This window comes from Rhinatrema bivittatum, chromosome 2, assembly GCF_901001135.1.
Source record: "Rhinatrema bivittatum chromosome 2, aRhiBiv1.1, whole genome shotgun sequence".
Classification (NCBI taxonomy): Eukaryota; Metazoa; Chordata; class Amphibia; order Gymnophiona; family Rhinatrematidae; genus Rhinatrema; species Rhinatrema bivittatum.
In genome coordinates this window covers 764,102,244-764,128,503 of record NC_042616.1, presented here as the reverse complement: position 1 = coordinate 764,128,503, position 26,260 = coordinate 764,102,244, and the positions used below count along the sequence as shown (strand labels likewise).

Genomic DNA, 26,260 nt, shown 5'->3' with positions numbered 1-26,260 from the left:
ACAGTGTGTCACACTTGTGAGTGTTGTCCTTCAGGTGTAATCGCGATGGGAAAAGTTTTAGAACCACTGGTCTGGAGAATAGTGAGACCAAGAAACTGTGAGTAAGCATGCTGCTTGTAACATTATTGTTGTTAAGGCATGTATACAAAATAAAGTGTGGTGAACCCTCTTTGTTACAAGATGCCACAGCCTGAGGGCCAGGAAGAGGAGAAGAAATCCAAATGTCACACTATATTGCTGCTTTTGGGTGCATGAGGGGACGATATGCTTAGGAGAGGTTGAACCCAAGCACGTAACAGTTTTAGAATAAAAGAGCAGGCCAGGGATTTTAGGCGTATTCTGATGCACGCTTACTTCTACGATAAATTGCTGACAGCAGTGATACAGGAGTACTAAAGAACACGCTCGCTAGCATACGCTCCGCCCACAATAACGTCACACCGGCTTCAGAGCCAAACAGCTGCTAGAGGGGAGCGAGAGAGAAAGAGACGGTCGTGATGACGTTGCTCGCCCCGCCCTCCCCCCTTCAGAGAGCTGCAGCTTGAATTTCTGAGCTGCTTTCAGCTTTTGTCATTGACTGGGATTGGAATTTAGGTTTTGTTTTTCTTAAAACGACCGGAAGACGAGACCGTGCACGAGTGAGCTTCTGGAGTAAGGCGAGAAGGATGCTGGGGGAAAAGCTCTGGGCCTCGGGGAGAGTGAGACTTTGACTGGAGCCTTTCAATTACTGCAGGGCAGAGGGAAAGGTGCCTGCCTCCCTCCTTGTCTTTCCCGGACTGGAGGCAGAGCGCGCGCGAGCCGCTCCCTGGAGTAACCTCGGCGGCTGCGGCTCACACGCACTGCAGGCCGTCCCAGCCGAGCCCTGCGTGTTTCCTCTGTTTATTATTATTTTAATTACCGTCGCTTCCTTTCTTCCCTTCATTTTTCGGAGGGGGGTTTGTATTTATTTATTTTTTTTAAAGCCCTTTCGTACTCTCGCTGCGCCTTCTCGCAGACAGAAGCAATCGTTGCATCCTCCCAAGGGCGCACTTGACTTTTGCAACCGCTGACTTCTTGTGATTTACTAGTGGATTTTCTTTCTTTTTAAAAAAATCTCCACCATTCTCTGGTTTGAATTATCGAATACGAGAGAGTTTTATTTACGAAGAAGATACTTCAAAGGATCTCCGTGTCTCTTAACAGCCGCCTTCCCCCTGCTCATGCAACCGCCGCTGGCTGTGCTGTGACGGGACCCAGTGCCGGCGGTGAGGGGGGGATATCTCAGGGAGCGACCTCGCACTCCCCGGCAGGAGCCCGACGTGGCTATGCTGCCCTTGCTGAGCCGGACTGTCCTGCGGCCCGCCGCTGCCTCCCTGAAGCCCTGGTGCCGGCTACGGGAGGGCATCTCACTGCCCTACCGGGCGCTAGGCACGCACCCCAGGAAAGAGGCCATGGAGCCGCTGAACACGAGCGCCGGAGCCCGGGACTTCATTTACAGCCTGCACCCCACGGAGAGGAGCTGCCTGCTGCGGGAGCTGCACCGCTTCGAGTCCATAGCCATAGCGCAAGGTAAGGGCCAGGGGGAGCTCCGGCTCCTCGCCTCCCTCCACCCGTTAACCGGCCGGCAGCTCGGTGCATGGGTGCGTCTGGCTTCCGTTTTCCCCTGCATTCCCAGCATGAAAATATAATTTGTTTATAAACCAGGATGGGCCTGACCTCATGTGACCCTGTGCTGAGCTGCGACAGCTGCTTGGCTGGGTTCTCCGCCCCCATGCAGTCTTGTTCCGGTTGTTTCACTTTGCTCCTCCAGCGTTGATAACCGAGCAGTTCCCTAATCTGTTCCCCTCCCCCTAAATTAAAAAAAAAACTTTTTTTTCCGCTTTGTCCTTTCCAAGAAGGCGAGATGGAGGTATTTTACAGGAACTTCCCAATGTGGGTGTGTCTGCGGTTTGGAAAGTTTGGAATATTGCGCTGTTTGTTTGTTTTTTTCCCCTCAGCCCTTCTTTGCAGTCACTCCATGAGTTAAGGTAAACAAAGCAGGCTGAATGTATGGAAGGATTTTTTTGTTTCTTTCTTAACATTCTTTTTGTGGGGTAAGGTCTTTAAGAAATTAGGCCTATGACATGCACTTTCTGATGTGCAAAACTCTTGTGTGCAAGGGGAAGTAGTCAGCCGGAACTGGAAAACATCCTGCGGTTTGTTCCCCTGTGAAGTGTAAGTCTGTGATTTTGGAATGCATCATAGAGACTGAATTGTTTGTTTAGTTTCCAGATTTGATTCTGTGTGTCCGGGAATAAAACAACTGATTGAAAACAAATCCGTTGAACAGAATAGTTGTTTTGCTTGCACACTCATTTTTTTCAGGATTTCTGCTTTTTGATATTATAATCTCTTAGTAATTAACTATTTGTGTAATGTTTGAATTAAATCTCAAATGAATCGGTGGTTAATAACTGGGATGCGGTATTCTGAGGTGTTACAAGCAACATTTTTTCAAAGTAAGTGTGATGAGAGACTAGAGTGACATGCAAAGGGGGATTCTATTGAGACTATGAGAGAGATCTTATTTTGTTTTGTTTTCTGCTTTAGGGTACTTCAGAGGGGATTACATTCAGGTACTGTAGGTATTTCCCTATCCCCAGAGGTACAATCTAGTTTTGTACTTGAGTCAAGGGAGGAGTCACAAGGAGTGACAGTGGGATTTGAACCCTGGATCATAGCCCACTGCTATAACCTCTAGGCTACTCCTCCACTCCAAGTAACTGTCAAAAATAGTGTATTTTGCTGGGCGCACTTATTTGTTACAACAAGTACTAATTTGTTTATCCGACGTCTGACAAAATTGAAAAAAAACAACTATATTGTTAGGGTACTTAGAGTTGTTTTGGGAAGATGACATGAGTATGAGAACATCTGGATAGTCTTATAGTAAAAGAGCACCCTCTTTTGTGTGTCTAAGTCTATGGAAAACTGTCATGGATAGTATATAAGCTTTCTGTTTTGGGCAGTCTTAATTTATTAGAATTGATTGTACATTGTTTATAGGTATTTTAAGGAAAATACATTGTGTTATATATGTGTTATTTTCTTAAAGCTTGATGATGATGATGATGATGTGTCTAAACATTTGACAGTTCTCTTCCCCACTCTCCTTCAACCTGATGCAATTTCAGACAACAGGTCCAGTCTGAGAGTAAATCTGACAAGGTATTCACAATCTAATTATCAGATGAAAACTCTTAAATACTGAAAAAAATAACAGGATTTAGTTACAGTGTACTTTACTGTGGTTTAAAAATCTCGCAGTGAAAGGAAATTGTTCCTACAGACATTGCAAACGCTTGCCAATGAAGGGGTTTAAAGCATAGTCCATGCTGAACATTAAAACTTGCTCAGTGGGGCTATGTTGAATTATTTCAAGCTATTTAGATCATCATGCACCCAAGAAACAGCTATTTGTGGCAGCATGCATGATTGGCAAAAATCCAAATGTGTAGCAGAAATAGTTGGTGGGTCCCAGGTAGCTGTGACTCAGTCAATAACTCACCTGCCTGTTAGTCATGTGAATATAGTGCCAGAACAGTAAAGTATTACACCACCTGCATGATTGAAACTATAACACAAGGATTTCAGACATGGGAAGTAGATTATTCTCAGACCCAAATTCTCTTGAACTGGAGTGAAGGCCCATTTTAGTAATAATGCTTTAGGTTTGGAGAATTCCTATAAATCTTTTCAGTATCAACCATTCTTGAAACTCTCATTTTGTCTAATTTTTAGAAAATAGTTTTGTGTCTGAATTTAATAGCCTAATATATATTCATACCCAGAAAAGGAGAAATAGGTTTAATGAGTTAACTAGTTCTGTCTTTTAGTCTTACCCTGCCATTTTTTTTTTCTGTTTAAAAAAAAAAAAAAAAAAAAAAGGAAGAAACCTCTCCCCTTTTGATTTATTTTTTCCTTTATTAGTCTGGCTCTAGTTGACTTTGCCTGTTTGGTTTGCCCTTGCAGCCCCTAAGAGGACTGCTGCCGTAGAGCCAGCCTCTGACCCACACAGATTCCAGAAGGACGAGAGCATTCCATGAGATCCCTCCCTCCACTCTTGAGACTGGTGCCCCACCTCGAGGGCAAGGAGCAAAGGCACTCTGGCGGGTTCCACCCAGCCTGCCACCTCCTGCTGCAGCAAGAGGGGGAGGAAAGGAAGGGCACTCACCCCCTTGACCTCGGGGGGGCCCCCCCCTCACCTCAATGGTCCCTGCTCCAGAGAGCAGAGCGGCCGATGAGCAGACCCGAGCAGCAGGTCACTAATCTCATGTCAGTCCCACCCACCAGATGAACTGCTTCCTTGAACCCCCTCCAAAAGAAGAGGAAGAGAAAAGTTAAATACACGTACTCGCCAGTTCTCGAAGGGCGATCTTCACTGACGGCGCCCCCTGCCCCTCTTCCGCAGAGACTAATATGGGAAGGAGGGATGATGTTTACCACACCCTTTACTGCACATCAAGGAGAAGAGCGGTGGGGGTGCCACCCTTCTATGTGGCAGTTGCTGCTCCCCAGCCCCCCCGCCAATGATAACCCTCATCTTGGACCTCTTGTCATCCACAGCAGTGGGAATGCTGGGGCTTACCTTAAAACAGTATGCGATGCCCCCTGCTGGCATTGCCAGATATGTTTCTCTTCTCTGAAGATGGGTTGGCCCCAAGCAGGTTGTGTCAGCAAAATATAGGGCAAGGCCGTCCTCTTCGTGTGATTTGTTATGGGTGGTCCACAGGGCTGTGGAGGGGTCCACAACCAAGTGGATCCCCTCATGGGATAGGGCACCGGGCTAATGATATCTAATGTGCCGCCCTTCCTCCCAGTTGCCCTCATTAAGGTCCACCTTGGTAATCTGGGGCAACCCACTTCACCCATTACCGCGCTGCTCATGGGTCGTCATGAGAAAGACCTAAGACACATCAAGTCCTTTCGAAGGCAAGCCTGAGTGCGGCTCCCAGAGAACAGGGAGCTCCCGGACGGCTGGGTGCTCATATACCCTTACCAAGGAGGAATCTATAAAGATTTCTACACAGTGGAAGAGGCCAAGTGCGACCATTGTCACCAGCTGGGGCATTTCTTCTGGAATTGCCTCAACTAGATAGCAAAAAAACAATGTGGCGCGCTTGGCAGCTGTCTGCCAAGAGCGAACTCCTTCAGCTCCACCCTCCAACCTGGAGCCTGCCACCCTGCTGACTGAAAAAGCGGCCGAGCCCATGAAGGTTGTGGGAGAGGGAGATGGGCCTCTGCTGACCAGGGCGGGGAGCCAAGCCAGACCTCAGAGACTTAGCCCCAAGATCTCCTCTGAACATTCTCCTAGGGGTGGGGAACACAGGGCCCACCTGGGAGGGCAGTAGAGGGACCCGAGCAGTAGGATCAGATGGATAGATCCCTCCCCCCCCCCCCCCCCCCCCCCCCATTGAGGAGATACTTTATCCCTTCTCTGAACAGCATAACCTGAGCTGTATGAGCTCCTGCTGCCACAAGGAGAGATGGCTCAACTACTTAGTGTAACATCACCTCCCTGCAGTGAGGCCCTAGCTGAAATAGATGAGACCGCCCTCATGCTTGAGGAAAAGCCACCGCTTCCAAATATCGCCCGCTAATAACAAAAGAGGACCCACTTCGATGGGAGCCCCCTCCTCCTCCTCCTTCACAGCAAGAGGGTATGGAGGCACTGTAATCTGGTAACCCCCCTCTGGATTGGAGGAGGGTGGAAATCCCAGATGACCCTGCCCATCCGGTGAAATGCCTCTCTCCTCCACCACCCCGACTTCTTGTTTTGCTACTCCCGCTATCCCTAATTAATTATTTTGCTCCATCCCTACCCATATCCCTTTCCCTAGGTGGCCTGGCATTGTTTGGGCTGTATTCTGGGGGTAGTAGGGGGAGGGAAGAGACTCCCACTGCGAGGATCCAGGAGGGACCCTTGATCTTGGAGCATTTCCTCTCGAAGGGGCGGGAACAGAGGATGATCCCAGACCCCAGTTTTGGGGAGATGGGCGAGAAAGTGTGAGAGCCAGACCAAGGAAAGAAGGCTGCAGGCTGGCAAAGAGCCCAGCTGTGCCTGGGCCCCTGTATCTCTTATGGGGCAACAAAGGTAATCGCCTCAGTAAGACTGAGATGGCAGTAGCAGAGCAGACTCCAGAGGTGGTGGAATGTGGAGCGGGCCACTCCACATTCCATGACCAGCTGCCCCTGACAAAAGAGAAGTCAAAATGAGTCCATGCTTCCGGAGGCCCTGTGAGTACTTGAATGCCACCTGACAGAAAATGGCTCTGATTTTTTGGCATCCTTAATGGGTGTGGGACTGGGTTCTGCAGGCACTGGGTGCTCTCCTCCCTTAAGCGAGGTGGGTACTTGATGACCTTTTTACAGGAGATCCACACCAGTCCAGATGCCGAAGCATCTTGGCAACTGGAATGGAACATAGAGAGAGCCTTCAGTCGCACCTCGGGAGTGGCTGGTGCAGTGGCCATCTTGATTTCGCAAGATTCACAGGTAGAGATGTTGGAGATCATGCCCAGTGTTCCGGGCAGAATGCTGCACCTTTGTGTGTGATTTGAGAGCGGCACCATTAGCTACATCAATGTGCATGCGTCCAACTACGTGGACAAAAGGTCGACGTTCTTTTGCCAGTTGTTGGTCTGCCTGGAAGTCCTAGATCCCAAAGGGGAAGTGGTATTCGGAGGTGACTTTGATAGAACCTCTGACCTGCTCGACCAGGATGGCGAGGAAACCCTCTTGGTCGCTGCTAGGTTACTTGAGAAGACAGTTGCTATCGCTCACTGGTAGATACCTGGTGAAATCGCCACCTAGGAGCAAGCTCCAGCTTCACCTCTATTTAGAGTGCAGCAGGGATGAGGGTCCCACACTTGAATCGACCAGTGGTATTTGTCTGCCTGGTTGATGCACCAGGTCATGAGTTGCATAGTGGAGTTAGCCCCCCATTTGGACCACAGTTTAGTGGCCCTAAGGATTGTGCTGAGCTCTGCCCAGCCCAGGTCAACCTACTGGCACTTCAGCGACTCACTCCACGAGGATGAGGAGTTGGTGGCAGTGATTCAAGAGTTCTGGTAGACTAGCACTGTAAGGAGGTGGTGGGATGTGGGGAAAGCCTGCATCCTGGTTTTCTGTCAGGAGCATGCCTGGGGCGTTAACGCAGAGAGGTGCCGAATGTTTGAGCAGCTCTTGGGTCTACTTCCTGGTCGTCTTCATCGCAAAGACTGCCTCCTCGACAGAGAGGACCAGGCAGTAGACCAAGCTGTGATCCTCAATACAGTAGAAGAAGCATACCCTCCACCTTCTCGAAGAGCGGCAAGAGGGGGCCTACATGCTGTTGTGAGTCCAATTTCTGGGATAGATGGACCATGGCTCATGCTTCTTCTACTGTTTATTTATTTAAAGAGTCTTCTATACCGATATTAGTGGAGAGAGAAGGAGGGGGAACAAGAAGCAGATAACATGCCTTTTTGCTGATTGTACTCTTTCACTGAATCAGATAGGATCTGGGCAAAGGTCTGTGATTTCTATTCTGCTCTCTTCTCGCCGATATGGTGGACCTGGATGCCTGCTGGGCCCTGTGGGAGGGGCTTCTTGTTGTGAGCAAATACAGCTGAGTCTGGTTGGGGGATATCTTGGAGGTCCTTGGGTAGATGTCACGGGGGAAGTTCCCTGGCATCAATAGATTCTCCACCAGATTTGTCAGCTTCTTTTTTGTCATCCTAGGACTTGTTCTCCTGCAGGTCTTAAACAAAGCTCTAAAGACCTGACAGTTGCCCCTGTCCAAGAGAGGTGACCTGCGAATCATAAGGAACTGGTGCTCAGACTCCCTGCTGTGTATGGACTACAAGATCCTGGCCAAGGCGTTGTCCTGCAGTTTGGAGCTGATGTCTATCCTAGCAGAGGTGATCCACCTGGATCAGACCTACACAATCTCTGGATGGATCATCTTTTGATAAACTATTTTTGGTCTGGTATCTGATTCATCTGGCTGACAGGACTAGCTTGTCATTGACCTTTTTATCTCTCGTTTGGATGAAGGCTTTTGACAGGGTGGATCACAAGTATCTCATAGGGACTTTGCAGGCATTCGGCTTTGGCCCCGGGTTCATGGGGCTGCTTCACCTCTTATACTCAAGGGCAAAGTGTCTCGTGGAGGTAAACTGGTCCTGGGCATCACCTCTGAGATTCGGGGGAGAGTTACATCAGGAGTGCCCCCTGTTTGGCCATCTTTAGGTGCTGGCCATTGAGCCGTTTCTGTGTCTGCTGTGCAGGCAGCTTACTGGTCTAGTGCTACTAGAGCCTGGCATGTGGGTCACCCTGATAATCTACATTGACAATGACCTCATGGCTCAGGACACTGACTTGGAAAGGGTGCAGGACTGCTAGTAGGTCTATTTGGCGGGATCCTCAGCCAAGATCATCTAGGCCAAATGCTCTGGCCTTTTGATAGAGCCACAGAGAATGGATGCTGCTCCTTATTTCCTCGAGAATCTTTCTCTGGGCAGGGAGACTCTCTTAAATATCTGGGAATCCAGCCGTGGCCTCCAACTAGCATCATCAACTGCGCCCTACTCGCTGACGGCAGCACCAGACTCGATCGTGAGCAGGCCCATCCCCGCCGACTCGCCCATGAGGTGGCGATCCTGTCCTTACGCCGCCGCCCTAGCGAGGCCTAGACACAACGCCGACCCTGTGATCCTGAGAGCCGCCCTCATTGACTGCCTCTCCTACAAGGTCGCAAACCGGCCTGCTGCTGCCTCCCTACCTGACTCGGAAGCGGCCCTGCAGCCTAACCCTGCCCGTGTAGAGCTTTTGGAAGACCCTCCGCTTCCCCCACAGGCCGCGATCAGACCCGCTGAGCCTGCCCTTCTCTGCCTTACCTTCGACTCCGCCCACCTATGACCCCCAGGCAACTACGTGGGACTGTGACGACACGACGCGGGACAGGACTCTTTAAATCTGCACCGGTGAGCCTCCGGCCTGCCTCTTTGCGCTACCCCTTTAGCTACTTCACCTCTCTTTCTCCCCTTCATCCTCTGTCTGCCTCAAACCTCCCTCCCCCTGTCCTCACGTTCCCTCTCCAGTCTTGTTACCCCTCCCTTTCCCCCCACACAGCCACTACCACATCACCTGCTCACGCACAGCCCCTGTGACCTTCACTCTACACCTACTCACCCCTCCTTTTCCCACCTTCTCCAGACCCCTCAGCCATTTTCTCTCCGCCTAGCCCACCCCCCCCTTAGCGAAGACCCCTACCATACTCCTTAACAAACCCCAGACCCTTCCCCATAATGGTGAACATGCTGACTCACCCCATTCCCATCCTCAAATACCACTTTCACAACACCAGGAAACCTATATCTTACATCCCTACCCCACGCCCCAGAGCCCTGCTACCCATTATGCTATCCCCTTTCACACAGTTTCTTGGGCTTACCGCCCTCACACTCCTACTCTGCAACTCACAGTCTATCTCCAAAAAAATGACCATTCTCAACGACATTCTGCTGGACTCTAGCCCTGACATATGTGCCTTAACAGAAACCTGGCTCAAGGACACGGACACCGTCCTCCTGAATCAACTACCATTACACAGAAGAGGAGGAGGTCTTCTGCTAGCAGAAAAGAAAGAACTCAGAATCTCTGCACACCCTGCCAATACAGTACCCAAACTCAAAGTTGGCCTGTTCAAATCCATACACCTACAAATCTGTTTAGTTTGCGCCCCTCCAGGCCTCGTTGAGGACAACCCCTCCCCACTCATAGAATATGTAGCAGAAAACATAGGCTTGGAGAGCCCCGCCATCATTCTCGGGGACTTCAACCTCCATGATGACTCCACCCCCTGCACACCCACATGCGAAGCCTTCCTCACGCCTCTTAAAGCCATAGGCTTCAACCAAATTATTACCCACCCCACCCACAGAGCAGGCCACACCCTCGATCTAATATTCATAAACTCTCACATCCTCCCTACCGATGTACCCACCTGCACCCCAGTCCCCTGGTTGGACCATTCTCTTGTAGCAACCTCTCTCTCGATAATAAATAACCACCCCCCTCAGCACACTAACAAAAAAAACCATACATTTCAGAAAACCATGCAGCCGAGATGAACTCATCACCTCTCTCTCCCACTCCCTTAAAAAACTTGACCTCTCTGATACCGAAATGGCACTCTCTTCCTGGAATGAGATCAACAAGAACATCGTCAACTCCCTCTGCCCGCAAACCACAAAAATACTAAACTCTTCCATTAACCCAAAAAAACCCTGGTACAGACCAGAACTAAAAAAACTTAAACTCTTCTTGAGAGGCCAGGAAAAGAAATGGCGTCAAGATCCATCCCCTTCCCACTTGGCAGCCTACAAATCCACCTTACATGCATACCGCACTACCATCCTCAAAACAAAAAAAGACTTCTACACCATCAGAATCCATGACCTACAATACAGTGTTAAAGCCCTTTTTACATACATCACAGAGCTCACCAAAATTTCCACCCACTACTTGCCTGATGACAAACAATCCAAATGTTACAACCTTGCTCTTTACTTCTGCGACAAAATCTCTAAACTCATGCATTTCCCTTCTACATCCCATCCCACTGCACCATTCACTACAACCCCCCTCTCCACACTTAATACCTTTGAACTGACCTCCTCCACCGAAACAGAAGCCATACTAAAGAAAATGACACCAGCGCGGCACCCCTCAGACACCAACCCCAATATTATCGCCAAACCCATCACTGATATTAACTGCTCCCTCACTGATGGAATTGTGCCTGCACCCTTAAAGCAAGCCACTGTCAAACCCCTACTTAAGAAAACCTAATCTTGACCCTAATGATCCCGTGAATTTCCGACCTATCTCTAACCTACCATTCCTGGCCAAAGTACTTGATAAAGTAGTTAACACCCAGCTCTCAGACCACCTAGAAAAACATAACATACTTTTCTCATCACAATTTGGTTTCCGTAAATTTTTCAATACTGAGACCCTCCTAATCTCCCTTACTGACACCATTCTAATGGGTTTTGACAAAGGACAATCATACCTACTCGCAATATTTGACAAACCATCAGCATTTGACACTGTGAACCACAACATCCTACTAACCCATCTCAAAGAAATTGGAATAGCCGGAACCCCCCCTTCACTGGTTTGAATCGTATCTAACCAATAGACTTTACAAGGTTAGAATTGACTACATCGAATCAAAACCTATTCACCTCTCCAGGGGTGTTCCCCAAGGCTTCTCACTCTCCTCCACCCTCTTTAATATCTACCTTCTGCCAACTCCTTTCCAATTTAGGCCTCTCTCGCTTCATTTACAAATACTCATTTACAAATACTCATCCCCCTCACTGACTCATTAGACAACACCCTTAAAACATGGGAAAAACGCCCTGTCATCTATCAATAGCCTTCTCAACAGTCTGAACCTTGCCTTCAACTCTTCCAAAATGGAAACTGATCATTATCTCACCCCCACACATCCCCAATAAGTGCCCTCCCCCAAGTTTTTACTTTCTCACAGCAAGTACGAGACCTCAGTGTTACTATTGATAACCACCTCAACCTAAAAAAGTTTATTAATTCGACAATGAAAGAGTGCTATTTTAAACTTAACACACTTAAGAAACTGAGACCTCTCCTCCAACTTAATGACTTCCGCACTGTACTACAAGCCACAATCCTCTCAAAAATAGACTACTGTAACTCCCTACTCATCGGCCTCCCCAAAACCACTATTAAACCCCTACAGATACTTCAAAACTCTGCTTCCAGAATACTCACAAATACTTGTAAAAAAAAAGACCATATCACACCCATCTGCAGAGATCTGCACTGGCTCCCCATCTCCTTCCGCATAATCTACAAAACACTCACCATACTACATAAAATCCTTCACAACCAGAACATGCACTGGTTAAATGACTCCATACATTTTCACACTGCTAACAGACCTACCAGATCCTCTTATAAAGGCATCCTAGACACTCTCTCATCTAAGCTCCACAAAAGAACGTGCTTTTTCCATTGCAGGCTCTTATACCTGGAACCCCATGCCGCCCGATCTCCGACAAGAACAATGCATACAGAAATTTAAGAAAAAACTCAAAACTTGGCTCTTCAAACAAGCCTACCCTTAGCAACCTATTTCTTGCATACCCACCTCCCCTTCAGCTCCCCCCTTGTATTAATTCCCCATCACTCCTCATACCTATCCCTTTGTTCTACAACCTATCATTTGGTCTACACTCCCCCTTGTCCCTCCATAACAAGTGCCCACACGTTCAGTACTTTGTGCTTAATTTAGTCATGGAAACACCTTTGACTCCTTAAATTCTAGTCACCTATTCCCCTGCTATATGCTTCCCGTTTCACGATTTCCCTGTTCTAGATAACTTATTCTTTTAATAACATGTTTTCACATGTACAGCCCTCTGCGTTCATGCCTTAATTTCCTTGCTACATATGCCCTTTTTCTTTGTAATTTCATCCTGTTATCATTTTTCTTGTAATAACTGTTCTTGTAATAACACATCCTCATTTGTTCAGCCCTTTGCGCTCTTATCAGTTTCTGAAATATTTTTCATACGTTCGGCCCACTGCGTTTATTGTTAGTTATTGAAATTCTCTTAATTCCTTGTTACAAATGCCCTTGTTCAATGTAACTTGTTTCTCCCGTTATCCTTGTTCTGTGTAAACCGGCATGATGTATCTATGAATGTCGGTAGATAAAAAAAAAAACTTTAAATAAATAAATAAAAGGTCGAAGTTCGCCTCGGGTCATGGAGGGGCTTGCTGTGACTGGTGTCGTACTGCGGAAGCGTCTTGGTGAAACAGCTGGTGAGCAGCATGCTGTGGTACCGCTCTGAGCCTGACTCCAGAGTTTTCCGGCCAGAGAAGACTGCTGGAGTTTTTTGGTTTTTTTGGGGGGAGGGAGGATCTCTGGAGTCCTGTCTCTCCCTTAGAGGGGGGGGGGGGGACAGGGGACGGATGGACGGACAGGGACTCGTATTCCTGAGAATTTAGATGCACACTTTCCATCTCCAGGCCCTAAGGAGATTTCTGTACTCAGATCCTGTTCCGGAGTGGCACTCGCTAGACCAACTTCTGGTATGCCTGGCAGCTGTTTAGCTGTTTGTCACAGCACAAGGGTTTGTCATTGCCTCTTGCAGCTGCCAGGACATTTTGAAGTCCTGGAGTATGCTGGGAATAACCTGAGGACTAACTCAGACTGGGACTTCCTGTGTGGGCATAACATAACAAAACCCTGCTGTGCGTTTGGAGGAGCTGGAAAAACTGTCCACCTAGGCTGCGATCAGCTGGCGTCTCACGATCAGTCAGTCCACTGTGGAGCACCTCATTGAATGGGCCACCGTGGTGTAAGAAAGACCATGTGTGTTTTGCTTGAGAGGGCTCCACAGGCCAGAGGGTCCCTGCCCTTCCAAACCCATCCCCCCCATCTACTTGTAGGTCCTAGGCTACCAGAAGGTGAGCCCTCTCTGCCTTAGTCTTCCCAGGCCCATAGTCTTAGTCATCTGCGGCAGATGCCCCTAGTGGCCTTCCTGACTGTTCCCTGGAAGAGCCTTTACCTGCTGGTGGCCTATATAGTGCAGTGTCATGGCCTGGAGGACCATGATGGGGTGGGGTGAGTCAGAAGGCAAGGGAGGTCCCCCCACTGGGATGACTCCGGGATGGCTCTCAGGTACATTGGTGACTATTGCTGGAGGTTGGTGCTTGGAGCTGTGACCACCGGCTTTTCAATGCATTTTACCCGGGGTTGACTCCTTCTACTCTTTCTGTGGACAGGAGGACCTTCCCTGCCTGGGACTGAAGTATGCCACCCTTTTCCTTTGTATCTTGGTTATTTTTAGAGTTTGGGATTCATTTTTGCCCCCCTCCCACCCACCTTTTCCTGCAAGGAATGTGCCATTGGGAGGGGCCCTATCCAGGTATAAAACCTCCTGGTCTACTTCCTCCTGCCCACTGCCAAAGAGTAGTGTGGCTGAGGATGGAGAGGCTGGCTGGGAAGAGTCCCAGAGAGTGCAGGGTCCTCTTCAGAAGCCTGGTGTGCGCCCATGTGAAAGTGGAGCACTAATGCGCGGTATCCAGTTAGGTGGAGAAATTTACCTGCCGGTGGGCATTTATTTCTTTGGTTTTCAGTTTTGTTCTCCCCCCCCCCCCCCCCCCCCAAAAAAAAACCCATGTGGCCTAGGCATATGGGCCCCAATTCAGCCAGGCTTAGGGGCCCCAGATGAGGCCAGGTGTTTTCTGAGCAAACCTTTACAGCCTCACTTTGGGTTTCTTGCTGGTAAAAATGGGAGAAGGATGGCTGGGTTTGTAAAGGTTTTGCTGTGACAACTGCTGTTGCCGTCTTCTCGTAAAAGAATATAGCGCTGTGGACCAGTGTGATGTGAGAGCCGCACTTACTATGATCTTTTCATTCTGTCCTTGATATATTATCTTCAGTCCCCCCCCCCCGCCGAGGAAGCCATCGCTAGTGACGCACAGGGCTTTTTGTCAGGGAACGAAGCACTCTCCATTTTTCCACTCCGACCAAGCCTCTGTGAGGCATTGTACATTGATATTCAGCTCAGTTATATATTTGGTCTTTACAACAAGTATCTGAGACTTTGGACTTTATACCAAGTATCTGAGATTGTGTATTAAAGATCTAAGCATCTTTTACTGTCTACTTAGCAACAAATGTTGTAATATCAATAAATAAGCAAATCTGCTTGATGAATCTGATGGCTGTATTTTAAACAATGAGAAGTATTGTATTGTGATGTATCAAGTCATTTTGACTCGGTCTGTTCGAAGACTTATTCAATTAATATAAAGATCATTTTTATATTTTGAAATATAAGACGTTTTGCGTTATTGACTACAGTATGTATATTTGAACAATTCATTTGCGGTTGCCTAGTGTTTGTTTCCTACTATAAATAAATAAATATATTAGTTATCAGTTTTTGGGCATTCAAAACAGTGACAAAGTGTTCAGTAATACATACTGTCAATGAAAAAGCAAATATGAACACTTGATAATCTTTTAAAAGTAGCTGAAAAAATATCTTTTGTATTTTACAATCAAAATTATTCTTATAGTGCAAAAAATAATATAATACACTTTTATACAAAATTGCACCTTCAACATTTAAATATTTAACAATGGCCACGTGGCTCCTCAATATAAATGTCTTTATAAAGCAGTACCATGTGCCCTGTCTGAAATAAAGCACAATATCTACTCAAGTTCCAATAAACCCATTAAACAATGGAGAGTCTTCTCGTGCATCCTTAGGGGTCAAATTCAGTCCATTAGTAGTAGTTTCTTGAAACCACAGAGAGATTGCCCTGCTTTCTATCTCATAGTGGCTTTTATTCCAAGTTCTTCCTCTCTTCTTGTTTGCCGTATTAGACCCATTTGCAGAAGGAAGCAAGTTTGTTCTGCAAACTGTCCTGAGCTATTCCCAGCAGGCAGGCAATACCATGGGTTACTCTGCTGTGTTTAGAATATATTTATTTATTTGTTGCTTGCTGAGATTCAGCAGTCTTGCATTGATTAAGATTCAAGTACACTGACAATCTGCTCCCTAACTTTTCTGCTCTTCTCACTGTCAGGGATTGTTTTTCTTTTTTTTTTCCTTGTCCTCCATTCCCATATCTCCTCCAAGTCCATCGTGTCTGGTCTGACTAAATAGGCTAATTTAGCTGAGCTTTCATCGAGCTTTCCGTGAACCAAGATAACAGCTTATTCCTCCATCTTGTGTTTCAGTAACATATGCATCTGCTGCAAAATGATTAATATCGTGTGATGTAAGCTCACAGCCATAGCAACTGTGTTTATGGAACATACACGAACAATTCTGAGCTTAGAATGTTCTCAGGGACTAAGATATATTAGTGTAAATAGAGACCTCCCTGTCCTATCTAATTGGTAGGATACCTTGTTTACACTTTGCTGAAGGTTTTTAGCCTACCCAGTGCCGGCGGTGAGGGGGGATATCTCAGGGAGCGACCTCGCACTCCCCGGCAGGAGGAGGAGCAGGAGCCCGACATGGCCATGCTGCCCTTGCTGAGCCGGATTGCTCTGCGGCCCGCCGCTGCCTCCCTGAAGCCCTGGTGCCGGCTACGGGAGGGCATCTCACTTCCCTACCGGGCGCTAGGCACGCACCCCAGGAAAGAGGCCATGGAGCCGCTGAACACGAGCGTCGGAGCCCGGGACTTTGTCTACAGCTTGCACCCCACGGAGCGGAGCTGCCTGCTGCGGGAGCTGCACCAATTCGAGGCCATAGCCATAGCGCAAGGTAAGGGCCAGGGGGAGCATCAACTCCGGCTCATCGCATCCCACTGGTCTGGGGTGGACCCCGTTAGGACGCAGGTTAGCTCGGTGCACGGGGGCTGCTTGCTTCCTATTTCCACTCAACGAGAAACAGATTCCCCCCCCCCCCCCCCCACATGATCACCATGAAAGCACAATTTTTTGGTTCCAGTGCTGTGTGGTCGGCATTGGTTATAAACCAGGATGGGCCTGATCTCATGTGATGCTGAACTGCACAGCTGCTTGGCCGGGTTCTCCGCCCTCTGCAGTCTTGCCCTTGAGCAGTTTCGGTGTGTTTCACTTTGCTCCTCCTCCAGTGTTGATAACCAAGCAGTTCCCTAATCCCTTTGACCATCCCCTTCCCCAAAAATCAAAAACATATTTGTTTATCGGCTTTGCATTTTCCTAAAAGGTGAGATTGAGATGGATGTCTTTTTGTATGTTTGTTACAGTGCTGCATATGTAACGCTAAAGAAATGTTAAGCAGTAGTAGTATTAGATGTCTTGCGGGAGCTTCCGAATGTGGCTGTTGAAATATAGAGGCAGGCTCAAGGGCATCGGAACGTGGCTGCTTGTTTTCCTCCTCAGCCCTCCTCTGAGGACTTTTTTTTTTCCACTCATTCCATAAGTTAAGGTTTACAAAGAAGGCTGGATGTATGGAGGGATTTTTTTTGTTTCTTTCTTACCTTTCTTTTTGTGGGGTAAAGTCTTTGAGAAATTAGGCCCATGACTTGCATTTTCTGGTGTGCAAGGGGAAGTAGCCAGAACCGGACATCATCCCTTGTGAAGTGTAAATCTGTGATTTTGGAGTGCATTGCAGAAGCTGCACTGCGTTGGTTCAGTTTCCAGATGTGTCGGTGAATAAAAAACTGATGGAAAGCAAGTCTGTTGAACATGTACAGCTGCTTCAATATGTATAATCATTTAACAATGAACCATTTGTGCAGTAATTGAATTAAATCTCAAATTAATCTCTGGTTTAAGAACATAAGGCTTGCCATACTGGGTCTGACCAAAGGTCCATCAAGCCCAGTATTCTATTTTCAACAGTGGCCAAGCCAGGTCACAAGTACCTGGCAGGATCCCAAGGGGTAGACAGATTCCAAGCTGCTTATCCCAAGAATAAGCAGTGGATTTCTGCAACTCTACCTTAATAATGGTTTTCCTCCAGGAACTTGTCCAAACTTTTTTTTTTTAACGCAGCTACACTTATAGCTTTCACCACATCCTCTGGCAATGAATTCCAGAGCTTAATTATGCTGTACATGCCCTGTGCAGAACCGGGAGTACTGGGTTCCAAGAGAAATGGAAGCAATATCCAGAGCTAGCACTGGGGGAGGTGAAGAATTGTGTCCCATCTCCTCCACCACAGACTGCAGACTTGTCAGCCGTGACCCTACATTACCATTATCACTACCACTACAGATGTCTCTCTTCCCAGTATCTGTCTATGTCGCCATTAGGCCAATCTTCGGCACTGAAAGGGATTCACTTATTCCAAAACATACAGTTTTTCAAAATAAGGATATATATGACCAATTACTTTTTAATTCCATGTGTTAAAATCCACATTCAAAAAGCCTTGTGAAAGACTGGATTTTTTTCTGAACTAAGTCAGTCCCTCCCCTGAAAGCATCCGGTTCCTTCGGATTATTTCACCGTGCTACGGTTTTGCAGTGAAGACAAAGTATCCAATTATCCACTAAGAACATCAATAACTTATTTAAAACATTTTAACGTTAAAATTCGCAATAGAAAGTAGTAATTTACAGTAACCAGTTTTCACCTTATCAGCTAACTGTGCTCAAGCAAATCATTTGTCAGGCCAATGACTGCCTCATTCTAATGGTATTAACCAAAGATCATCAGTAGGGCAGGGAACTACACTTCTCCAGGCTAATATGTGCTCTCCACCATCCTATTTTTGCTTCATCTCTACTCCCTTATCACCGTGTCTGTAACTCCAGTAGCCTGGAGGACAAGGCACATTTCAACATCAGTCCCACTACAGATCAAGGCTAAATGATCTTGTGGTGTCTTTCTGAGTAAGAGTATACAGCAGTGACTCGAGAGAGGGGATCAGAAGAGAGTGGAAGTGAAAGTAAGACAGCCTTAGAAATCAGCACAACAATTGTAGGACTGGAGGGTTGAAGGAGAAGAGAGGTGAGGGAGACTTAAGTGTAGTGAAAAAAAAATTTAAAAAAGGGAAGAGCAAAGAATCTGGAGAAAGCTAAGGTATGAATAAGGGATAAGGGAGCAACTGCTGATCATTTCTCATAGATACTTTTATCTACTTTGTAAAAATATTAAAATAAATCTGATAGAGAAACATGCCCAACTGAAAATCTATGTTTTTTTGCGCTAGGGTTTGTATCATAGTCTGGCTTTTTGTTTTGTGCGTCTTTTCCCTTCCTTTGCACTCCTGTGCTTGTCGCTCCTTTTTAGCCGTCATAGCTTCATCTTCCTGATCTTTTTTATGCTGGATTTTCATTCTCTTCTCTTGTTTTGATCCTCTTTATTTATTTATTTTATTTATTTACTTAAGGGTTTTTATATACCGCGGCTCGTTTGCAAACATCACCTCTGTTTACAATGAACATTAAATTAGCAACAAGCTTTACAATCCAACATATTTAAATAATGATACATCGCTGAATACATATACTTAAAAATAAACTAAACTACATTTAGCGGGGGCGCAAAGGGCTGGGGATCAAATTAATCGTACCTTATTAACAGTACAGATATTTCAAGGTCGGACTTAGTTGACAGATAAATTACAATATTACTACTATTGCAAGTAAATAGGACATCATGGTGTGTTTAACGTATAGAAAATCACTGATTGGAATGGGAAGATGGTATTGTATAAAAGTCATATTATATATTTTGATCTGATGGAAATGTTCACAAATTGTAGGCTTGTTTAAACAGCCATGTTTTTAAGTTCTGTTTAAATTTCTTGTGGCAGGGTTCCAGTCGTAGATCTGAGGGTATTTTATTCCACAGGTTAATTCCAGCTATTGTAAATGTTCGTTCTCTCGTTGAGACATATTTTATCTGTTTAAGCGTCGGACTAGTTAGCTTAGCCAGGTGCGTTTTTCTGATTGGTCTGTCCGAAGTATGGAATGTAAAGAACTCTGCAAACCAATGCATGTCTTGGTTATATAATGTCTTGTGTATAAGAGTGAGCACTTTGAATACTATCCTAGATGCGATCGGAAGCCAGTGTAGGAGTTGTAGAGCTGGAGTAATTTGTTCATGGTGGTGCGTGTTAGTAAGCAAGCGTGCAGCTGCATTTTGTAACATCTGTAGTGGTTGTATTGTGTTATTTGGTAGACCTAGTAAAAGGGAGTTACAGTAGTCCAATTTAGATGATATTGTGGCCTGTAGTACAGTCCGGAAGTCATTTGGGTGTAGAAGTGGTTTTATCCTTTTTAATGTATGAAGTTTATGGAAACCATTATTAATGGTGGAAGAGAGAAATTTTTTTAATGTAAAATGATTGTCAATAATGACACCAAGACTGCGGACTTGTTGTATAGTGTGATGGTCAGTTAGAAATTGTAGGGTTAGAATGGTTGTTTTGCGAAGAAATAATGAGAAGCTCTGTTTTGTTGGTATTTATTGCCAATGTGTTTTCAGTTAGTAGATTCTCAATTTCCGCTAGTACAGTATTCCAGGTTTTGAGCGCATTGGGTAGGGAGTCATTGATAGGGATTAGGATCTGCACATCATCTGCATATATAAAGTGCGGGAGTAGTGCACAAGTCTTCCTTGACTTGTGCACTATCCCATATGCCTCCCTACTCCATTCTCAACAATTCTGCAATACTGAATTTTTCATATGATTCTGAAAAGATATAGAGTTCAGTATCTTAAGTGTTTCGCAATTTGCATAGGTAGAAAAGATGGCAGAAGAATGATTAGGCCCCAAAATGATTGCATGACACATTTTCCTCCTTCAAACATAATTTTCATATGGTCAAATAATAGAAAACAAGGTAGCAGGCTTCAGATTGCATCATTTGATGGGCTAGTTTTCTATAACAACTGCCAACGGAGATGAAGCAAACTGTTCTTTAGCAGGGGTATATGTCCATATGGTAAGCTGCTTTAAAGGTGGTGAAGCTGTGGAGAGATGGGATAATGCTCTGCCTCGCTCTGGGATGCAGGGTGGTAAGGGTGGAGGATAAATGTAGGGAGAGTTGAATGATTGGGGCTAGCTCTCTATGGTTGGGTACTTAGGTATGCTGGGCGTTTGGCGATTGTATGTCTGTGTGGGTGTGTATTGGGTTGTGGTCTGTAGTACTATTTTGTTGGTTGGAGAGGGAGCATAGGTTGGGGAGTAGACGTTGGGAAGGAATATGGTGTGAGTGAGGGGGTAAAATGTGAGACAAAATTATTTTGTATGCGGTGCTCCTGTCCTATTAGTTAAATGTCGTTCATGGTTTATGACCGATGGCTGGTGTTCATGGATCGCTTGTAAATTGAGGATCACATCTTTCCCCATTGTATTTTTATTGCATATACTATTTTTATATTGTATGATAACTGTACAGTGTTAGGGCAGTGGTGCTCTGTTTTCTTGTTTATGCATTTTTGCTGAATAAAAATTACTTAAAAAAAAAACTGGACAGAATGCCATTTTCAGGGATGGATGATACAACTTCCTAGTAAAAAAAAAAAAAAAAAAGGTTACCCATAATTCCACATGAATGACAGTAATCATGTAGAATAACGGTGGGCCAAATTAGGTCTCTTAAGGTTTTTATTCTGGCTCCCCATCACTTGGAATTTCTGCATTATGAGCGGATGCCCTAAACTGCCCCCCCCCCCCCCCCCCGAGTGTCCGATATCATCATTAGAGGCCAAGTTGTTATCCTTGATGACGCTGGACACTTAAGCAGGCAGGTTGGAGCAACAGAAGGAGGTGACGTATACAGTCGCACAATGGCATGGTTTAATTATGCACTAGCAGGGTTCCCATTCTCCTCCAGCGAGAAGATGCCACATGTGACAGTGCGCTGGCGGGGTCCTCACCCCCCACCAGTGAGGAGAGGTTCCATGTTGCTGTGAGGAGGAGTGATAAGTAATATGGCGAGTAAAAGAAGGGATAGAGGGAAGGAAGGAATGAGGTAAGGATGGTGAGAAATTGAAATGTAAGGGACATGCAGTGTGGGAGGGAAGGGTGAGTGTCAGAGGGAAGGGGGATTGAGTGGGAGGGTAGGTGACAAGGGAGTGAGTACAGAGGGAAGGGGAGGGAGTGACTGAGGGGAGGGTGAGAATGAAGCAAGGGAAAAGGGTGAGTGGAAGTAAGGTGGTGAGTGACAGAGGAAAGGTAAGAGATTGAGTGGGAGGGCGAGTTACAAAGGGACGGGACGAAGGGGAGGGGGTGAATGACAGAAGGTGAGTGTGGGAAGGGAAAAAGAGAAGGGAGGAAGTAGAAGAGGGGAGTGAAAAGAAGAGAGGGTAGAAGGATGTATGTGTGTGCATATGAGAGAAACAAGGATGTTTCCTTTCCCTTACTAATCTTCTACAATCTCGGGTGCCTAGAAATGAAAAGTTTCCAGGTATGGAGAGGGGGGATGAATTTTTTTTTTTTTTTTATTCTTATTAGTTTTAATTATTGGGTGTTTGATATCTCTGCTGTTTTGAAATATTTGATTTTGGGGAAATGTTTAAAGTATTTTTATCCTTTATACTTCTTAATTATTAGATGTGGTCATCTGTTTTGAAGTATTCATTTTACTATTATGATTTCCTCACTGTTGTGGTTGATTTTATTTTTCTTGATTTTGTTTTATGAAATCACCATTTTGGTGACATTTCTATTTTTGCATTATTGCACTGCATAGGAGTCTGACTTTTTTAGTCCAGTCCATTTTTTTGTCTGCACCTTGCTATTTATACTTTATGACCTCTTTTTATTTTTATTTGGCGAGGGTCTGTCTGTTCTGCATTTAAACATTGAAATGACGGCAGTCTGCCCAGTAAGCTTATGGTAGTATCTGCTGTACCGTGTAGGTTACCCCATACTTATCAGTTTTCCACACCGTAAAATTCAGGGCCCTCATTGGTTGCTGTTTGAGTCAAATTTCACGTTATGCCTTGCCGTTTGAAGCAGAGAGCAATGTTTGAGTTGCATCAATCAGTCTTATTGGTTAAGGGTAGTAACCGCCTTATAAGCAAGTTACTCCCATACTTGTTTCCCCAGACTTTAAAAGTCGGGGGCCCTCGGTTGCTGTACGAATTCAATTCCCCTTTTCCCCTTGCCGTTGAAGCAGAGAACAATGATGGAGTTGCATCAACAGTATCGAGGCTTATTGGCTAAAGGAGGTAACCGCCGCACCAGCAAGTTACCCCCATGCACTCTTTTCTTCATTTCCAACCTCTAGCTTTTAGGGATCCACAGTGATTATCCCTCGCCCCTTTTGAATTCTTTCACTGTTTTTCATTTTCACGCCTCTGGAAAGGCATTCCAGGCATCCATCACCCTGTCTGTGAAGAAATATTTCCTGAAGTTGGTTCTGAGTCTTCCTCCCTGGAGTTTCATTTTGTGACCCCCTAGTTCTACTGATTTCTTTTCAACGGAAAAGGTTTGACAATTGCGCATCATTAAACCCTTTTGGGTATCTGAAGGTCTGTATCATATCTCCCCTGCACCTCCTCTTTTTCCAGGGTATACATATTCAGATCCTTCAGCCTCTCCTCATAGGTCTTCCGATACAGACCCCCACGCCATTTTCTTTGCTTTTCCCTGGACTGCCTCCATCCTGTGTCTGTCCCTTTTGAAAAAAGGGCTCCAGAACTGACCCACAGTACTTCAGGTGAGGCCTCACCAAGGACCTGTACAAAGGTATCATCACTTCCATTTTCTTACTGCCCAGCATCCATCTGGCTGAGATGAGGTAGTGGGAAAATACCTTGAACCTGATGGGTTGAAGGTTTTTTTGATTAGGGTAGAGGCTGGCATCCACGATTGAAGGGGCTCCTTGGGTGCTAAAAATGATGAGGCTTAAGCCTGCTGGATTCTGAAATTTAATTAATTTATTTATTTAAACACTTTTTTATAGACCGGTATTCGTAGAAACATCATATCTGTTTATGTAGAACTAAACAGCGAAAATACATAGAACAGGGTGCTAAGAACTTGGTGTGGGGGGGTTTAACTTTAAAGAGGGGGCAAGTAAGATGGAGAGGGAAGGTGCATACGGTGTGGTAAAAATATATACATGGGTACAGTATTAATACATAAGGTGGAGAAAATTTACAGAAATACTAATACAAGTACACTAAGGCAGTATGGGTTTCAAGTTTGCTGCAAGGGTCCAAATTCAAGGAAGGAGGGGGGGGGGGTAAGGTGGTATTGAAGGGGGGTGGATGTGGTACTATTCAGGGGAAAGCTTTCTTGAATAGCCATGTCTTGAGTTTTTTTTTTTTTTGTTTTTTTTTTAATGTCTGTGTACTCTGCTCTAGCCGAAGATCAATTGGCATGGAGTTCAGAGAGTGGGTCCAGCAAGTGAGAGGGTGCGGTCTTTTCTGGTGCAGAGATGGGTGGACCTGAGGGTGTGGGTATGTAGGGTTCCCTTATAGGCGGTTCTAGTAGGGCGGTTGGACGTGTGTAGGCGGAGGGAATTGTCAAGCCAGTGAATGTTACTGTTGTGGATGGTTTTGTGAATAATAGAGAGGCTTTTGTAGATGATTCGAAAGGCAATTGGGAGCCAGTGAAGTTCCTTGAGGACAGGAGTAATATGACCTGTTTTTCAGGTGCTGGTTAGAATTCTTGCAGCTGCATTCTGTAGCATTTTGAGGGGTTTAAGGGTTGAGGCAGGGAGGCCTAGTAGCAAGGAGTTGCAGTAATCGATTTTTGAAAATATAGTGGATTGGAGGACCGTACGGTAGTCGTTAAGGTGGAGGAGTGGTTTTAAGCTTTTTGAGGACACAGAGCTTGAAGTTGCATTGATGAATTTCTTTAGGTTGATTTGGTTATTGATAATGACACCAAGGTCTCGTACATTTTGTTGGAGGGAAGTCGAGAAGGGTTGGGGATTGTCATCAGGTGGGAGTATGGGATTATTGAGTGTGGAGATGACGAGTTCTGTTTTCGCTGTGTTAAGAGCAAGGTGGAGGTTGGTGAGGAGGCAGTTTATGGTGTTGAGGCAGTTTTCCCAGGTTTTAAGAGATTTGGATAAGGATTCTTGTATGGGGATGAGGATTTGGACATCGTCTGCGTAGATAAAGTAGGTGCAGCAAGAGCTGGGAATTTGATTGCGCTCGATAACTTGTAGTGTGGCCCCAGCAGAAAAGTTTGCCCACCTTGATGTAGAATCTATTATACAGTCTTGAACCTATGCTCCACTACATAACACAAAGTTTTGCAAGAAAACTGTCATACGCTCCTTGTCATTCATTGTAACTAATTTCATACTGAGGAATTTGGAGCAAGATCTTTACATAGTACCGGACTTTTTGGAATCCCGGTACCTAGAGTGGTAGAGTTTGAAAGGGTTATGAGGAGAAATATGTTGGAATTGTTCATTCCCTGCTTTGTTGTAATCATTTGACTCATACTAATAATGTTTAACCTTAACTAGTTTCACAAAACCAATTTGTGGCAGGATTAGTGCGGGTTTAGGTTCTGTAATCAAGAAAAAAAGGCAAACCACTGCTACTACCACTTAACACTTCCCTATTGCGTTACCCAACCTACGCACGGACAACACGGGCTCACGGAGTTAAGTGACCAAGGTTCCTTCTGCAAATAGTTTCTGATCTAGAAAGATTTCTATCAAAAGCTTTATTTAATGAAGCTAGATACAATGAGACATAGCAGAACTATAACAGTTTTCAAACACGTATCCTGGCTTCCTCACCAGCAGAAAGTGGGGACAGGAAAGTGCCAGGACAGAATGTTAGAATTTGTTTTGCCCTTTGGGCTTTCAGAGCCAGCATGAAAATTTCAAGTGCCTGTGTGATCCAGCAACTGGGAACATTTTCAACTCTGAGCTCTTACCAGGAGCTAAAGGCTCACCCAGCACATTTACACCAATTAAAAAGAGAGAAACATGGATAATAAAACTTAGGGAGAGAAGTATTTGTCCTTTTGTGAGCTATTAATATTCATATTTGTGCATGCAAATACTACTGTAATAATCTTAGTCTGGATATACATGTCACAAGTTATGGATAACAGTCTTATTGATCGTATTTTCAATGCTTCATTTAATTCAATAAATATGATTGAAGGAAAAAAAAAACTTGGTGAGAAAGTTAAATACTGTACATTCCTCTAGTTGTCATTTTGTCTTTATCGCGTTACTGCTTTTTGTCTTGTTAAAAACAGTAAGAGCCATACAGCCATAAAGCAACCTGCTGTCCATGCTCTATTCTCTTTATAAAAAAAAAATATCAGCAATAAAACATCCAAATATAAGCTATATTTTTGAAATTAGATGAAATTACAAGTTCAAGAAATGCTAAAATGTTTTTGTAACTTTAGTGTTGCATGTTTGATACTTCTTATTTGATAATAATCCAGTTCAAGAAGGGCTATAGGTAAGCAAGCAAATAAAGGGGAAGAGATGATAACATTTCACCATGAACCAGAAGGAAACCTGTAATCTGAAAAAAGAATCACCTCTCACACTTACATTTATGGGAAGAAATGTCTTTACTTGGGGCACAATTAGCCACATGAAATACAGAAAACCCCCACAATTTGACATCAACAGAGGTGATTCAGATAATGTTTAGGTACATATTGTCTCAGTGCCAAATTTCTTTGCTCAGGTTCAACACTTATCCTTTCCTAATAACTGCATAAACATTTTAAATGCTGTGCAAGCTCCTTTGGTGTTCATGAGAACATGAGTAATTCATAAGCCTCATAATACAAAG

The 26,260-nt window shown here is 45.3% G+C and overlaps 1 protein-coding gene across 4 annotated transcripts in view; it reads left to right on the top strand.

Moving 5' to 3' along the window:
* The first annotated feature begins 474 nt into the window (after positions 1–474).
* The window catches only part of TMEM65 (transmembrane protein 65), a 168,288-nt gene continuing 142,502 nt past the window's right edge, over positions 475–26,260 (top strand). Inside the window, exon 1 of one of the 4 annotated variants that reach the window (XM_029591999.1) lies at positions 475–1,548. In XM_029591999.1, coding sequence (XP_029447859.1) covers positions 1,305–1,548 — 244 coding nt within the window. In that variant the 5' untranslated portion in view covers positions 475–1,304. Of the gene's footprint in view, positions 1,549–15,999; positions 16,347–26,260 lie in introns of those variants that run through there. The other 3 variants (XM_029592001.1, XM_029591998.1, XM_029592000.1) reach the window with 3 other exon arrangements.